This window comes from Colossoma macropomum, unplaced genomic scaffold (genome assembly GCF_904425465.1).
Source record: "Colossoma macropomum unplaced genomic scaffold, Colossoma_macropomum, whole genome shotgun sequence".
Lineage (NCBI taxonomy): Eukaryota > Metazoa > Chordata > Actinopteri > Characiformes > Serrasalmidae > Colossoma > Colossoma macropomum.
Window position 1 is genome coordinate 27,356,440 of NW_023494790.1, and position 17,740 is coordinate 27,374,179.

General features: G+C 37.5%; 2 protein-coding genes across 2 annotated transcripts; one reads left to right on the forward strand and one right to left on the reverse strand.

Moving 5' to 3' along the window:
* Window positions 1-5,451: 5,451 nt before the first annotated feature.
* Window positions 5,452-10,173, reverse strand: desi1b (desumoylating isopeptidase 1b). The gene is made up of 6 exons (XM_036572868.1): window positions 9,739-10,173; window positions 9,471-9,492; window positions 9,293-9,362; window positions 8,995-9,104; window positions 8,761-8,883; window positions 5,452-7,892 (listed from the first exon to the last, which is right to left on the reverse strand). The coding sequence occupies exons 1-6, from the start codon at window positions 9,827-9,829 to the stop codon at window positions 7,799-7,801; spliced, it is 510 nt and encodes a 169-aa protein (XP_036428761.1). The 5' UTR covers window positions 9,830-10,173; the 3' UTR covers window positions 5,452-7,798.
* A 331-nt stretch (window positions 10,174-10,504) lies between these two features.
* On the forward strand, window positions 10,505-16,880 carry xrcc6 (X-ray repair complementing defective repair in Chinese hamster cells 6). The gene is made up of 12 exons (XM_036572869.1): window positions 10,505-10,821; window positions 10,948-11,060; window positions 11,603-11,744; window positions 11,824-12,084; window positions 12,197-12,383; window positions 14,539-14,725; window positions 14,839-15,007; window positions 15,152-15,310; window positions 15,398-15,527; window positions 15,753-15,853; window positions 15,959-16,075; window positions 16,200-16,880. The coding sequence occupies exons 1-12, from the start codon at window positions 10,749-10,751 to the stop codon at window positions 16,397-16,399; spliced, it is 1,839 nt and encodes a 612-aa protein (XP_036428762.1). The 5' UTR covers window positions 10,505-10,748; the 3' UTR covers window positions 16,400-16,880.
* Window positions 16,881-17,740: the final 860 nt, after the last annotated feature.

The window sequence follows — 17,740 nt, forward strand, 5'->3', positions numbered from 1 at the left end:
GGGTGTGGCTAAAAACACCTGAACTCAATAATGAGAAGAGGTGTCCACATACTTTTGGCCATATAGTGCATCAACAGTGTTAGAGTAGCCCTGCCCACAAACACAGCCCTATGCTATTGTGTATGAAGGTCATTTGTTGAGAAATTGACTAAATGTTTAGGATTGTTAATCTCGTCACACTATATTCTATGGTACAGTAAGTAACTAATATTAGTAAGTAAATATGTACTACTTATATATGTATATGGTACATACTTTGCAAGCTTAATACAGGGCGTCCCAAAAAAACTGACATCATTTGAGATGTGAATATCTGAGTAACTATATGTCCTAGGCAAACGAAATTAAATAGGCTTCATGTTGAACAAGACAAAAATCGAAGAAGAAATTTAGAGGGATGTCGATTTTATAACCGATTTCACAAAGCTTCACAAATGTAATATCTTACGATACTGGTGGTCATCCAGATCCCTTTGCCCTGCACAGAGAGCCTTCCTCTTTGAATTTCTTGTGCCATGTCCAAATCTGCTTTCCAGTTGGTGCATTTTTATTGAATTTTCTCAAAAATGCACGCTGCAAACTCTTGTTTGACTGTGTTTGATCATATTCTAACACACAAAATGCCTTTTCATTTCTAATGGAGGCCATCCTTCAACCTAAAAAAAACATTAAAAATTAAACTTGGTTGGTTTTTACACATTTTGTTAAAATTTGAGATCATTTGAGGGAGAATTGGCTATGTTATTAGACTACAAAATTATGTCAATTTTTTTGGGACACCCTGTATATAGAAGTACAAAGTAACTAATGTGAGAATTACCAGGTATATTTCAGCATTTAATTCTATGAAGTTACACAATAGAGGTAAGTACTATAAATAATAAATAAATAAATGCTTACATCGGTACAAGTGACAAACGCCAGGGTACCTACCACTGAATACGTAGTAAGTACATACCTGGTAGTTTTTATCTAAGTTACTACGTACATGCAAAGTATGCATCAGAAAATACTTGTAAGTACTGCACATTTACTTACTAAATACTAGTCACTTATAAAAGTGCTACCACTAATCCTTAGAAGCCTAATAGGTAGCATTGTTTTGCCATGCAATTCAAATAGAATAACATAATTAATTTCATAGTTATAGAGAGAATGTCATATATAGTGTATGTCAACAGTAACAATGAGAAACCCTTACCTTCCTCATCCTCATTCTCTCTGCATCTATCCTGGGGGGAAACTAAGCGTGCTTCCTGATTCATTACGAGTTTATGAGTTCATTAGCATGGCCTGTGGACAGAGAATTCACTGCAGGACAGCAGCTGGACCCACACATTGAAGGTGAGAAGTGCGTTCATGCAGACATATCCTGGTAAAGAAGGCTGTAGCCTCTGCTCATTAGAGGGGAAGAGAGAATTACACTTAAATTGTAATCATGGCCCTGACTCAAGTGTACTTGCATTAAGCTCAAAGACAAACTAAAGGCTATGCTGGTGGTGCAACAAACGTAACAGTTGAACAGTGGTGTTCTATGATGAATAAAGAGGGCTGAGCTCACTGATAATCATTAAATTAAATCCTAAAGAACTATAAGCTTTCCCCAAAGCTGTCTGCCTACTCTCTATTCCACTGTTCTTTCACAGGCTGAAAATGGCTTAAAAGTATATAAAAACATGAGAATAATGTGATAACAAATCCTTAATCAACTCACATTTACTGTGTTTTTGCTCACTGATATTTCTTAACAAATGCATTTAACTGAGCAAAACAAAGTCGGCTGTGTTGTTTTTGATGAAATACATTGATTTGTCAGATTTGCTTGTGTTTGTTGGTCAGTGCAACCTATTGAATAAAACAAAGTATCTTTCCCATTGGCTCCTGGCATCATCTATTTGCATACTCTCTTCATGTTGTCTTTCCCCCTGGCCTACATCTCTGTTATATTGCTTGGTTAGCCACTTAGCCTCATTTGTGCTGGTGATGTGCTGTTCACAAATGAGTTGTTTCTTTTAGTTGTACGTTTCGGAGCCAACACACATTGAAGAGTTAATTTCTTTTTTTTGTTTATTTGTAAGTCCAGACAAAACAAATGGGTAGATTTTATGATGCTGTAGCTGACCCCCTTTCTGGATCTCCTTGGAACATATGGCCAGTCATTATCTCCAAAGTATTGCTTGTTGTTAGTTTGGCTCTGGTTCTGTTCTTGGTGGTTTTCACATAATGATTAGCTGTGTTTTCAACTGTGCTTTGTTAGTTTATCTGATTTTTGACTCTGCCTTTTTTTGGTGATGACTGGTTGATGAATGTGCCTGCACTTTGCTTGTGTAGATTAATGTTATATTGAGAATAAAATGATAGATAATACTGCTAACTTGGCTAAATTTGGGGAACAAGAACTGACAATGCTACTGAATGAAGAGCCATTTCAGAGAAGAAAGAGTCAGCTCTTATTGGTGAGCTGGGCCAATTGATCTGATACACCAAAAAGAGCCGGAATGCCTATCACTACCATGTACTCTGCTGGTGAGCATGTTTCTACAACAGCTGGGTAGTACAATAACAACTTTACAAAGTTAAAAAACAAATTTAAAATGCATAGGAAAACTAAGTTAAATGAAGGAGTAATACATAAGAACGATCAGTCCAGTTGATTAGATGTTCATCAAATCATATTTGAGTGATTTACTTGAATTCATTAAGTATATGTTGCTCAGTCAAGTATCTTAAAAGCTACAGTTGTGTGGAACCACTTGACAACAAACAGCAGGGAGCTTCTAGCCGTATACAATCTCAGCTGGGTTGCTTTCCAACTTGATCATCATAATCTTGACTCCTAAGGTCATTGTGATGATGGCTTATGATACTGTGCAACAGGCACTTAAAAATATATCTAAAGCCTTTTATCATTTCATTTCATTTGTTCAGAAAAACACAAATATTCTAAGAATTACAAATTAACTAACAGTACATTGTGTGAGAATGTGCTAGCGCAACCATTTCCAAACCAAAGCTAAGTATTTACAGTTACCATCTAGTACCTGCTTCAGAATTTCATAAACACACGCAATGGCTGGACTGTGACTACAAGTCAGCAACTAACCCTGTGTTCTACCTGTAATCTTCTAACCAAGATATCAAAAACTTATGAAAATTAAAATTGTACTGCATTTTCATTTATTTGCATTCATTCTAATGTAATATAGTGCTTTTACTGGCAAAAACTTACTGCCCAGATAAATCATTTTAAACACTTTACAAATCTTTTGCATGGCAGATTATCTCACACTCACAGTCATTAAAAGGTTAGCTATACATAGTGATCATTATTTAACACCTCTGTTTTCAATATATTCTCTTATTTGCTGTATTGTGTATGTGTTCTAATGCAGACTATGTGTAGACAAACCCTGACCTGACCTGAGGTGACTGATAGGAATTAGCATGTATTCCTTTCTAACAAATGGCATTTGAACAGTTAATTTTTTTTATTTTGGACAATATGTTATCATTTTTCGTAATGTGAATAATGTGAGCCAGCTAAGCGGGCATGCTGCATTTGAATAGTGTTGCAAAAAATGTTATCCATTTGGAAATATGTTTGGAGAAAACAAAAGTCTGAAGAGGTCAGACTGCAATCTGTAATGCCTTTAATGACAAAGTTCTGAGGGGGAAGCACACAAGCTTCAGGTAGACAGCAAATAAATAGTGTTATTGTCTTATGTATATTTATCTTTATACACCGATCAGGCATTAAACACTGTGTCCACTCACTGTCCACTCTATTACACACTCCTACCTTGTCAGTCCACCTTGTAGATGTAAAGTCAGAGATGATAGCTCATCTGCTGCTGCACAGTTTGTGTTGGTCATCCTCTAGTCCTTCATCAGTGGTCACAGGACGCTGCCCACAGGACGCTGTTGGCTGGATATTTTTATTTGGTGGACTATTCTAAGGCCAGCAGTGACACTGAGGTGTTTAAAAACTCCAGCAGCACTGCTGTGTCTGATCCACTCGTACCAGCACAACACACACTAACACACCACCACAACGTCAGTGTTACTGCAGTGCTGAGAATGATCCACCACCCAAATAGTACCTGCTCTGTGAGGGTCCATGGGGGTCCTGACCACTGAAGAACAGGGTAAAAGGGTGCTAACAACGTATGCAGAGAAACAGATGGACTACAGTCTGTAACTGTAGAACTATAAAGTGCACCTATACAGTAAGTGGAGCTGATAAAATGGACAATGAGCGTAGAAACAAGGTGGTCATAATATTATGCCTTGGTGTATATATATATATATATATATTGTGTGTGTATATATACACATATATATGTATATATATGTTATATATATATATATATATATATATATATATATATATATATATATATATATATAAAAAAAACTGGCAGTTTGGTGTTACAGTTTACAAATATGTATATGTAAAACATGTTATTTTCACATCCATGTACTCACATAATCTCTGATCCTAACAGAAGGTGAAAGCATAGTCCTGCCAGCTTAGCTGTACACAGTTTAATTTAATTCCCTTCAAGTAGCCAGGAGTCATAGCGTTCCTCCTCACTGAGCAATTTCTTTGTCCACGTTGTCCTAACTATAAGAATGTGCACAAATTTGGTGCTCCCCATCCCCACTGTTCCATACAGAAGAGAACAGATTTTAGATAGCGATCATCATCTTACGTAATTCAAACATAACCTCTGAGTAACTGTACTCTGAAAGGCATACTTGCATAACCAGCTAGCTGCTGGCAAATGCTGATGGTTTTGCAAGTTACTAATAAACACACTGATTTATTAAACTTGCCCTAGATGATGTTTCAACATTACATATAGTTTGATTCAAAACTAAAGTCTTGTTTTTTTCAGCACACAGAATTTTTATTTTTTTACATTTAGCTTGTTGACTGTTCGTTTTGTATTGGCTACAACACAAGCTTTCAAAACCAACCACCAAAACATCTACCCCATTAGTCCTGGGGCAGCTGCAGGACTGTTTCAGCAATCCCTAACAGCTGCTTTAATGGTGCTTAGATTTCACAATTGAAGATCTCAAAGCAAACGAGCTTGCACAGATTGTAGACTTACACGTTTGCCACATGGCCCAATTTAAAGTCCTTTTTATCTCTGAGGGAAAGTACTAGAGGACACGATGCTGTCCATTCAAACCCTTTAGTGGAGTATGTGGTTAATTAGTAGCACAGACCACATAATCACATAAATACAGTACTTTCTGCATGAAGACATAAGAACAGCTGCTTTAAAGAAAACTTCCATGTGTATGTCTACAATACTTGATGGTTAAATGACTTACAGAATTACAATATATGATCTTATATGCTTAACAAAGCAGCTTGGGGGGCTCTGGGAGAGAATATGTGCAGTGGTGATGTGTCGATGTTTCAACAGGCTTTTACACAGGTAAACAGCAACATATGTTTATTAATTATAGCATATTAAGTTATAAGTGCAACACTTCAGAAAAAGTGAATCAGTAAGAATACATTTAGAATGTAAATAGTTTTAAATATTTTTGTCAGGTCCGGATTAAAATTCCATCAGCTGCAACATTCACAGCCAAAACCTGTGTGGCTTCTGCCCCTCAGTGGCCGTTTACATCATTACACCAGTCAAACAGACCATCTGAGCTTTTTACAAGGTATTAAATCTTATTTTCATAAATGATCCATAAATACAATCTAAAAATTAAACAAAGACAAAGTCACCTTAAGCCAAAAATGCAAATTTCTGTTAATCAATAAATACAGAAATACACTTTTACATTAAATACAGAGGTATAAATTCAGCTAAAGATTCAGCAGTGTAAATGACTAAAAACTTCAAAATTATGAGGAATGAATCCAGTAATGTCATTATTAAACATAGATAGATACATCGTTATGAACATGGATGCAAAATCAGAAGGTACTAAAGGATTTGTGTTTAATGGAACTGTTACCATGAAGTACACTACTGCTCAAATGTTCGGAATCAACATTTTCAAGAACATAAAACCAGTCTGGTCATAAACATATCGCTGATAGATGTTGATGTTAGAACAAAACTTCCTATCTCCAAAATAGTAACTTTACAGGAGAAGGAAAAAAATACTTTATTTTTAACGTAAGTCAATGGAACCAGAGCTTTTGTCCAAGTAGTTTTGGGCCATTTCTTTCAGTCCATTGATCGTGAAATTTACAATGTAAATGGCAACAGGTATTTTCAAATTATGTCAAAAACTGAAAAACAACAAAAGGTTTTTTTCCAACAGCAGTGATATATCAAATCGTTCTAATATGTTGCTATGCTTGTTGTAATGTAATTAAAACCCAGAATGGCTTGTGTTGCAAAGCTTAAGGCAGATTCTATGACAAGAAATTACTAAATTAATAACCATACAAAAATAGACACAGTACTGTGCAAAAGACACCTAAGCAAATTGTTTAAACGCTTTTATCTTGGCAATTAGTCTGTTTTTACACCATAAAAACACCATATGTCATTACAAGATGTAGATATGAGTCAAAATGCACAAATAGGTCAAGTGTTTCAAGAAAGCGATTGACATATTGTGAGCTAGTTTGAAGAAAAGCTTTTGGTTCCAGATTTCTCCTGACTGCCCTCAGCCATCACACTGGATTTAACATAATGCAAGTACTAATTAGCTAAACCAGGTGTTAGGCGATAACTACTAATAATACTGGGCTTTGTCGAGGAGATGTTTGGAAATAGTTGAGCAAACACACTGATATACATAAAACCACTACTTATTGTATTAAAGTTATTATTTGTATTAATTCTACTAGAGTTTTTCCTGACACAGAAACTCTAACAGCCAAAAAATACCTTTTTAAGTTGCAAAAAATGTTTGCACATTACTGTATATGTATATACATTGTATATCTCTGTTAATAACATCATGTCATTTCCAAAATATACTGAAGAATAAAAATACAGTTTGGTGTCTTATTTATATTATTTATACCTACATTATTGTAAGTAAGTTACTATAGAATAATATGTTATTCCAATCATTTGAGCAGTAGTGTTCTTTATTGCTGATATTTTTTATTTTATTGCTACTCTCAGGTATTAAATACATCCACCTGCAACTCAAGCTCACAATCCTTATTCTGCAACATTTAAAGAGAGCTGGTATTTGTCTATATTTCAATATTCTTTCCCAAACAACTCCTCCACCTGACTACCAAAGCAGAGTATTTGGACAGTAGACTCTGAAGGTTAAAAATAGGTTACAAAAGCTTGAGCTCTTTCAAAATTTACATGGCAAATGCAAGTGAGCCCAACACAGATGACATATGGCAATGAAGAACAGGAGGAAATACGAATGGTGAGAGAAGTGCACTTATAACACTTGATATTCTGTGCTTTCCCAATTACCCAGGATGATATACATTCTCATTTCCCCATCTTTTGATATTTGGTATCAGTATGAATACAGTAGCAATGTGCATGTGTCACATCCTGCAAACATTCAGGACTACTCTAGTTTTAAACATAAATATTGCAATAAGTCCAGCAAATTATGGACATCAGTTCTTTATATACTTTCTAGCAGAATATTCCAACTAACTAAACAAAATACAAGGAAAAAAAGAGCATCATAGAGAGGCAGTCAACGATATAGATATATATGGTCGGATGAGTGGAAGGACAGAAATATTTCTTGTTTCAACATGGTGTCATGAACCATGTTTGTGCTCAATAAAATCAAAGACTTACAGAGATATTCTCCTGCACAGCAAAGTCTACCTCTGCCCATAGTACCCATTCATAGCATTGTTTCCAGGTGGAGTTATACTGATGGAATCAATAAGAGGACGCAGTGCTTGTCCAAATGGCCTGCGGAGAGCAGATCGTTTCAAAACATCATGTTTCAGGCTGGTATAACTTCTTTCAGTGTTAAATGCTATACTAACAGGACACTCACTGGCCACTTTATTACGTACACTGACCTTGTATCTACACTTGCCCATTTTGTCAGGTCCACCTACAATATAGGCGCACATTCTAGTTCTATAACTACACGTCACTACCGTGTCAATGTGACTGTTGTGGCAAAGTGGTCCACCCCCCAAATGATATCTACTCAGTGGTGGTCCTGTGGGGATCCTGATCACAGATTAACAGGTTAAAGGTGGGGCTTCCAAAATGCTGTGAAAAAGATGGACTACAATGTGTAATCATAGAACTACAAAATGCACCTGATAAACTGGACCAGTGTAGATGTAAGGTAGGTGTACCTAATAAAGTGGCCAGTTAGTGTCCCAGTAATAAATGCATACCAAACTAGTACGTAGACAATATGTTCACACTAGGGCTGGGCAAAATGACAATATTTATCATTATCATGATAAATTACGCCACAATACACTTTTCTGAGCATAGAGTGGATATACTAACCAGCTGCATGTTTTGTTTAAAATATAGTATAATTAGTCTTCTTTTATTGAAATGAGTGCAATAGGGTATGTAAAAAAAATAATTTGTATTCATAGTTTTTGACAGTATTCTTTAAACATGACACCACTGGCTCTTTTTTCTCTCTTCTAACTTTTCAGAAGTCAGAGAAAAATAAATGCAGAGACATATTGTGTATCATGGTATCATGGTATTATATTTTGCCAGATTGTCCACCCCTAGGTCACAGTGCTAATGCACTAAATAAAATGATATAAATTTAATTTTATAAACAGTGTGAGAGACTTACGTGGAAAGCACCTCAGACGGCAGGTCAGTAATGTACGAAGGGATTTTTCTTCCTGTTAAAAACTGGGCCACCTCGTTGCTGAAGCTGTTACAATTGTGTTCAAAAAGCTGATAATTGTCTGCTCTGTGGAGAGAGATGAAGTAGGCAAAAGTGACATCACATGCATTTCACAGATCACATCAAACATACCGAAATCTGTTTTTGAAAATATCTGCAAAAGGAGAATTAATTGACCTATATGTGGACTCTCCTAGAGATGAGAGGTACTCTGTGAAAAGGTCTACATTCACTTCTGTATTTCCTAAATCCACTATGGCGTTGGGCTCTCCCAGCAACGTACCACCCTGAAGCAATGAGAAACACATAAACAACACATGACTCAGCTTTTTGAATGCAGTGCTTTTTTACTTTCACCTTTACTGTATTACATCTATACCACTATATTTCTTTAGTCTCTTATACAAAGATATATTAACTGAAACAATAATATCTTGCTAAATAATAATGCTGAAGAGTTTATAACAAGTCTTACTGGTGGGCAGCTTGCTATCCCTTGTCCCCCAAAGAAGAACTCAGCTCCATGCACCACTATTGCTGTGTGCCTAGAGTTAAAACAAGACCTTCACTCACACACAACTACTTTTATTTTTCAATAAGAGGTGGATGTGAGCAGATCGAAATAACTGGGAAAATGACTTTTAAATACTTACCATATTCCTTCCAGTTGTTTTCCTGTTAGTCAGCAAGGAAGTATGGATACATTTGATAAATGGTTTTCATATATTCTTCACATGCAAGAAACATTTGACTAGCAAGACCAAAAACTGACACTGATACTGTCGACTGATAACAACTGAGTAGATCTGAGTTATATACAAGAAACTAGTCAGGTTATCAGTCTGTTTAGTTAGCCAGCTATCTTGCTAGCAAGCCATCACTAAAAGTTTCCTGGACGGTAAGTTAAGTTAACTTACTCACCTAACATCATGGGACTCAGCTGCCGGGCCAGTCCTTTTGACAGGTCATAAATGTACAGCTTCACACTGTATGTTGACGCCTGATTGTCCATGGCTTACCACGACTATTATCAGAACTCAGATTATAAACTAGCTAGCTACCAAGTTAGCTACTTCCAAGCTGAATGACGAGCCAGCTAACAAACTAGCTCTAATGATTAAAGTCTTGAGGATTCCGCCGGCTGAAAGAGCTCTGCTTCAAGATAAACCACTCGGTTAAAAGTAGCCAATACAGCGATACTCTCCACAGCTGGCTGATATGAGCATTGACCTGATGGGCACCGTGTTTCTGCTGCTGTGTCACAGTGACGCCGGAGATTAAAGACTGAGACAAAAACCGCACAGACCGAGCAAAGACAGAGCAGGGACTTAAACTGATAAACCGGCAGTGAGACTATGCGTTCATCCGCCACAACGGCAGATGGCGATATAAGACACAAACATGTATATGCGTTTGTTTTATTTCATTCATATTAGTACGGAGAATGTGCTATAGTTAATTTTAGTAAGGTATTAACACTTTCAGTCTAACCCAACGTGTACATAAATACTTCCACAGGTTTGTTTTTATACTGTTTCAGTTTACGTCGTCTATGCCCAGGCATGTCTGTGGACACTGGTTGGTAACGCTCTCTTGCATTCTGATTGGTTCTTGTACTGGCAGCCAGTTCTCGTCATTGGTGTAAGAGTTTCGTTTTTTCGCGTTGATTGGATGGGAGCGCTGTCAATCAATCTGTGGCACTTTGGCTCATGCAGTGAGCGCGGCTTTTGCAGTTTTGCTAACTAACCTAGCGAAGTGCAGTTTTGTCTCATGTTTAATTTCCTCCACGAATTAAAGCGAGTGCTGCCTTACGCTTTAGGACTTTGACTTGGTTTTATATAACTAAATCAGCATCCTGCACTTCTTGCCTCTTGTGTGGAGGCTGCAAAGTGAAGCGGTTAGTTTGGTTATTTTGAAGAAGAAGAAGCAGAATGGCCGACTGGGACGCTTATTACCGCAACGAAGATGATGAGGTTGAACAAGAAGAGGGAGAAGAATCTGCAGGTTTGCATTAACTCGTCCGTTTTATACATCTGGGACTTACAGTTAAGTTAAGAGTTTAGGCTGTGTGAAAACTTCCTTAGTATAATGATTGAATGGACTTGTATTATGTTACATTAACTTCATTAGGTGATTACAAATACGGTGGGCGTGACAGCTTGGTGTTCTTAGTGGATGCATCCAAAGAAATGTTCGTCAAGGGTGAAGATGGAGAGCCCTCCAACTTTGACATGACCATGCAGGTATGTATGTATACGAGGCTCAAGCTGCCTTCCTACCCGCCGGATTCTTGTTCGACTTTTCCGTTCCACCTTAAATTGTGCGGCAGTTACATTGTGGCGCCTGGAAGGGCCAGGACCTTACTGCTTCACCATTTAAGGTGGAACTGAAAATTCGAATAAGAAACTAACTTCAGCTTCCTCCACAACTACACAGTTAAACTTAGGGTTATTCCAGGGTTCTTTAGTAAAGGGTTTGGTTCTATATAGAACCACTTCGTGCTTGTAACATTGGAAAAACCCTTTTTGGTGCTAAGTAAGACCATTTTTAAAAAGGTTCTTTATAGAACTATATACAACACATTCTTCATCAATCTGAAGAATCGTTTCATCATGCAATGAACGATTTAAGCATGAAATGGTTCTATATAGAACCATTCCGTTTACTAAAGAACCCTTAGAGAATCTTTTTTTTTAAGAGAGTAGGCCTCATAAGATATAATCAATCCAAGCAGCCCTGTTATGGACCGTACTTATTTCTGTATGTGTCTCTCTTCCTCTTCTAGTGTGTGCGCAGTGTGTACACCAGTAAAATCATCAGTAGTGACAAAGACCTGGTTGCGTTGGTGTTTTACGGAACTGAGCAGAGCAAGAACCCCAGGAACTCCTTCAAACATGTCTATGTTTATCATGATCTGGATTCACCAGGTAGGAAGACAGCCTTCTCATGATGCAGACCTGTATGTTCGTGTTGATACTTTGAATCCATGACTGTCTTTTCTCTTAGGTGCCCGGTGGGTGCAAGAAATAGACAGCCTTCGGGGAGAGAAAGGAGCTCAGCTGGCTGCTGAGACCATGGGCTTAGGAGGCAGTGGAGAGACGTCCCTTGGAGATGCTCTGTGGTGCTGCTCTAACCTATACAGTGACATTAAGCTGCGGCTCTCTCACAAACGCCTCATGATTTTCACCTGCAGAGACAACCCTCATGGAGGAGACAGTGCACGAGACAGACAGGCTCGCACTAAGGCAGTAGACCTTAAAGAGACAGGTGGGCTGATTAAATTGGACAGATGTTTGAAAAAAAGGCATGAGGTTACGATGTGTATAAATCTGTGGATGTATTTTATCTTGATATGATTTATATTTTCTTCCCACTACAGGGGTGGTAATAGACTTGATGCATCTTACCAAGCCTGGGGGGTTTGATGTTTCGCTCTTCTTTTGTGATATTGTAAGCCCCCCTGAGGATGACGGTGAGCTTGGGTTGCAGCTCGAGCCTTGTGGGAAACTTGAGGACCTACAGAAGAGGGTCAGGGCTAAAGAGATGAAGAAGAGAGCTCAGAGTAGGTGAGTGGAAGACTGTGTTTACAGGGTACAACATGTACATGTAAAACATCACTGTACACTATGTAAACCTCTCAAACAACATTGCGAAGAGTACATACAGTATTGTGCAAAATTCTCAGGCACATAAGCTCATTATTTAAAACCATTTAATTCAGCAATAAGTCTATTTGAGCTTGTGAAAACACTATGTAATTAGAATAAATGCAATTCAACATAAATAGAATAAGAAATAATGAGAGTTTTCTGTGTTCAAAAAAAGTAGTTGTCTTGATAGCTAGCTTGAAAAACAATGTTTGGTTCCAGATGTTTCCTTACTGCCAGCATCACATAGATTGTAAAATTCTATTACAAGCGCTCTTGATTTAACATAACAAAGCACTCATTTAGCCAGGTCTTGGGTGATATATACAAATAACCCCTTTAATTCTCAGGCTTATTACATACTGAGACTTATTATTCAATAACTACAGGGACTTCAGTGCAAACTGGCTGAGCTGTGCTTAGGTTATAGAAGTGTGTGATAAAACTTGGCCTGCCAGTGGGCCCCTCGCCATTTAAGGGGTTAATGCTAGACTTCCATGAAAAGAGGTTTGTAAGTGGTTGTGCAAAAACATGCATATATGTAAAATCACTACTTATTGAATTAATAACATTTGTATTTGTTGCAATATTAGTGTTTTTCTGAGCAAAATAAACAATTACTGCCCAGATAAATAGCGTTTTGAATATAACTGTCTCAAATACTTAAAACCTTTACACGTTCTTGTATCCATATCTTAATGGAATTGACCATAATTGGAATCATCACTTATTTGCTCCTAGCTTGCTATTGTCAATTGACTGACTTACTTTTTATTTTGGTTGATCTGTAGAATGATTTTTTGACATAAATAATCTGAGACAGATAAGTGAATGCACGCTGCACTTGAATGCTCTGTGTGCACATCCATGTGTGTGTTAGGATGTGTTAAGCATGATTTTAACAACCACGTCTATGTGCGTACACAGCGGCTATGCAAGCAGCATTGTTCTCACACTCGTCTGCGTAACTTTATCTGTCTGGAAGATTAAAAGCCATATTCAGTAGGTTGGCAGGTCAGGGTGAAACATCCCCTGCCAGCACAAGAATATCTGTGGTTTCTTTTTCTCATCAACAATACGCATGATATTCGCAAAGGAGACTGTATTATTGGTTATCATGAGAAAACAGCAGAAACAGACAGCACAAGTGCTTGTTGTCGTGGTTTGTTCAGCCTGTTGCTGACATTGCATCATTTTGTCTGATATCAGATTGACCACAGCTGTTTGTTTTCAAAAGGTAGGTTAAAATGATTTTAAGGTGATGCACATCCAATTACGTTTGACATTTATATCAATTTTCTAAATGATTAATTGACAGTAAAATACAGAATTGCAGTTTTTATGAGTGTTTTTCTAAACATTTGTGCTTCAATTGTAGTTTATCCTCTATAGTTATTTTGCTCAGTGAAATGCTGCTGTATTGCATTTATTTCTACTGTGCTCATATGTCCGCCAATTTTAGTCAATTGATTTTTAGTCCTTTAACAAAAAATTCTATATGGCAAAATAATAGTGAAACAATATATTTGGAATGCAACCAGCAGATGGTGTACATTCCTTTTCCATAGTGCCTCCACAGTTTATATTGGTTTTGCATCTTGTGGACACTTTTTCTGAGGACATGTGCAACACTCACAGCAAATGTGGGATGCACAGGGGGTGCCATCCTGTGCACACATTTGCATAGTTAAAATCATATATAGCAGCCCTTTTATAGCGGCTTCTCACAAGCCTATGTGTTTTGTATGAGTGCATTTGTTAATCCCACATAGTGCAAGCAAAGAGCAAATAATCGAATTGCATTTGTTGCCTGTTGCAGAAAAATCACCCAAATCAGTGATTTGCCAATTTGGCGGTAAAGAAATAAGAATCGTTGGTAAAAATTCATGATAAGTCTATCACTATTTTAAAATAGTTCCTCTGTACTCTCTTCTTTATCAAGAGAATATGTCTACATCTACACAGCGGAGATTGGTTAGAACACAAACATTTAGACAGCGCTAACAGTTCCCTTGTTAAATGTCCCAAATTCTAGCAAAAAATAACAATATTTTCATTCCCCCTTTGTCCTCAGGTTGACTTTTTCTCTGGGAGAGGGGATGAATGTGGCTGTAGGTGTATATGTGCTGGCTAGGACAGCCACCAAACCTCCCGCTGTCAGACTGTACAGAGAAACCAACGAGCCTGTTCGCACTAAGACCCGTCTCTTCCACACACAAAATGGAAGCCTGCTTCTGCCTAGTGATACCAAGAGAGCCCAGGTAACTGCATAAAACACATAATTTACTGTTTGAGCCCATAGTAAAAAGGTTTGGCATGGCTGTGATGATGATGATGATGATAATGATGATGTTTCTGTCTGTATTTTCTGAAGGTTTATGGAAACAAACAAATAGTGATGGAGAAGGATGAGGTGGATGAGATCAAAAAGTTTGATGATCCAGGTCTAGTTCTAATAGGGTTTAAGCCAGTGGATCGTTTGAAATTGCACCACCACATACGGCCTGCACTCTTTGTATATCCCGAAGAGGATCAAGTCACAGGCAAGTGTTTATTAGCTGATCATCTGATCGGTTTTCAGATTAAGTAGTTATGATATTTACATGCTCTTAATGCTGTAAGGTATGTTGTATTGTTCTCAAAACCGATTAATCATTTTTCACCTCTCTACTTTAATACTGTTCCAGGTAGTTCCTGTGTGTTTACAGCTCTGCTTCAGAAGTGCAGTGAAAAGAACGTGTTTGCATTGTGCAAGTACACTCCACGACGTAACACTCCACCACGTTTTGTGGCCTTAGTACCCCAGAGAGAGGTTCTGGATGGTCAGGTCCAGGCTGTTCCCCCAGGTACTTTCTGATATATATCAAGTTAATTTGAAGCAATATATATCTTAATTGACTCACTCACTGAACATTTATTTGTATATCATACAGGTTTTCATGCCATTTTCCTGCCCTATGCTGATGATATACGCACTCTGGATGTCCATGAGTGTCCTACAGCCTCTGATGAGCAGGTTCAAAAGATGAAAGAGATTGTTCACAAACTTCGTTTCAAATACAGGTTGTGTTTTTTTGTTCCTTACATTTTTGCTATGGTAATGAAAAGGACTGGATGTGGAATTTCTGTATCTAAAAGGCCATTATAGGTCAGTATAAATCTGTGTAACTATCGATGATTGAGACAAATAAGTAAGTCTTAAGAGACGTTGAGCTATGGGAAAGGCACTGTATAAATAAAACAAAGGCTGAGCTGTAGTAGATTTTCCCTTATTCTTCATTATTTCAGGAGTGATGCATTTGAAAATCCAGTTCTGCAGCAGCACTTCAGGAATCTGGAGGCCCTAGCCCTTGATATGCTGGCACCTGAAGCCATTGAGGACTTTACAAGTAGGTTTTTTGCATGCCTGAATTAGCAATTATTTATCCCCAGTTACAGAAATTACAAATTTACTGTCCTATATTTTCTACATTCAATCATGTACCCATTTCCAGTGCCAAAGGTACAAATGATGGATGAGCGCCTTGGTCCTCTAGTTCAGGAGTTCAAAGATTTGGTCTATCCAGCTGACTATAACCCAGAAGGCAAAACTGCAGTCAAACGCAAACCAGGTGAGGGGGGACTTGAGTCATTTTTTTAGGGTGGGGGTGGGGGGCATATGAGTAGCAATTGCATGGTTTAATGAATTGTCAGTCATTGTCTCAGATGTTTTGTTTTCTGTCTTATTGTTCAAAGCTGAGGCTGGGGGAGGAGCTGACAAGAAGCCAAAAGTTGAAATCTCAGAAGATGAGCTGCGAGCCCATGTACAGAAGGGCACCTTGGGCAAGCTGACTGTACCTGTGCTAAAAGATGCCTGCAAACAATTCGGAGTACGAACAACAGGCACCAAGAAACAGGAACTTATAGATGCCCTGATTGCACAGCTATCTACATAAACTGGTGTAGAAGTGGTTATAAAGTAGTTTTTCCCTGCAGCTCCAACTTCTTTAACATACAGTGCATTACTTTGGGCATTGCTACATTGCTTTGTGTAATATAATGAGCCCTTTGGCTGTTTGGTGGGGGGAACTGTTATGATGCAAAATACTACTACACTTTAATTTTTACCTACTGTCATTATGTTTTGAAGGACTTTGTAATACCAAAGTAACTTTGACTCAACGCTGTAAAAATAAGAAACATTTCACTTTTGCCTGGCAATTATGTGCACTTCATGATATGTTTTTTAGTACAACATGGCGATAGGTTCAGTCAAATTTGAAAAGCAGAAAGTCGCTAAAGAGTACAAAATCAACGGAAACTGAACATGCAAGTTTGTAAAATAATGGTTACATTTACATTTCATACCAGCAGTTACTCAACCTGGTTTAATACTTGATGTAATTATGGTTGCTGTAATAAAATCTCTTAGTTCAAGCACTCCTTGTAGTATTACTCATAGTATCAACTGTGTGTTGGATGATGATCTTCTCACTGTATAATATACTGTTATCTTTATAAAAGTTCATTGTAGTTAGAAACAGCAATAGGAGCAAGCCATTCAGTTCTTTTTAATAGATAAGTGTTTCAGACAGTACTATTACATAAGCAAGTCGATCTGAGATAAATTAACAATTTGTCAAGGTAAGTGTGATGATTAGACGAGCAGTTTGCATGATGCTAATTGGTGGGCTATAAGTTTTCATTACTTGGGAGTTACATAACCTTGTAGGTCCGAAACAGTTTTTGGATGGCAAGCATATCTTGGCTGATCGAGTACATTTGGAGTAAAGGGAAAGTTGTGTAAATATGATTTTTAGCCAGGCTATCACTTTAAGGGTGCTGATGGAGGGTTCTGTAAGCTGTGTAAGTATTTTAAGTAGCCACATGACTTCAAGTAGTGCCAGTTTTTAGCTCTCAGTAACATGGAGTGCAAACTAGACAGTCCTTGTCCTGAAGCCTTACAATGTGAGGCCTCCAAAGTTCAAAAAACTGTGTTGGGTAAGAAACTTTAATTAATTTGGTGTACAAATGTCTTTATTTCTGTGTCTGCCCTTGCAAAAAAGATTAATAAGAAGCTGTAAGATTCATGTAGAGCTTATAAACTAGAAAAATCTAATGTTTACATGTCTTTTGATATTTCTTTAATTCTGTTTTACAGTGATTTATGAGACTGTTCTGTAGTTAACTAAAGTAATTTTAAGATTCTTATGGAAATCCTGCCGAAATGTTTGCAGTACTATTTGCTACAGATCTTTTTCATGAGGGTAACAGTGCATATCACCTGAATGCAGGTA

Excerpts from the sequence above, each read along its gene's own strand:
- desi1b (XM_036572868.1), bottom strand. The coding sequence starts at position 9,829 with ATGGACAATCAGGCGTCAACATACAGTGTGAAGCTGTACATTTATGAC. Across the intron at positions 9,363-9,470 it reads AAACAACTGGAAGGAATATG|GCACACAGCAATAGTGGTGC; the intron begins GTAAGTATTTAA and ends TTTTAACTCTAG. Across the intron at positions 9,105-9,292 it reads GGATAGCAAGCTGCCCACCA|GGTGGTACGTTGCTGGGAGA; the intron begins GTAAGACTTGTT and ends TCATTGCTTCAG.
- xrcc6 (XM_036572869.1), top strand. The coding sequence starts at position 10,749 with ATGGCCGACTGGGACGCTTATTACCGCAACGAAGATGATGAGGTTGAA. Across the intron at positions 11,745-11,823 it reads TCATGATCTGGATTCACCAG|GTGCCCGGTGGGTGCAAGAA; the intron begins GTAGGAAGACAG and ends CTTTTCTCTTAG. Across the intron at positions 15,854-15,958 it reads AGCCATTGAGGACTTTACAA|TGCCAAAGGTACAAATGATG; the intron begins GTAGGTTTTTTG and ends ACCCATTTCCAG.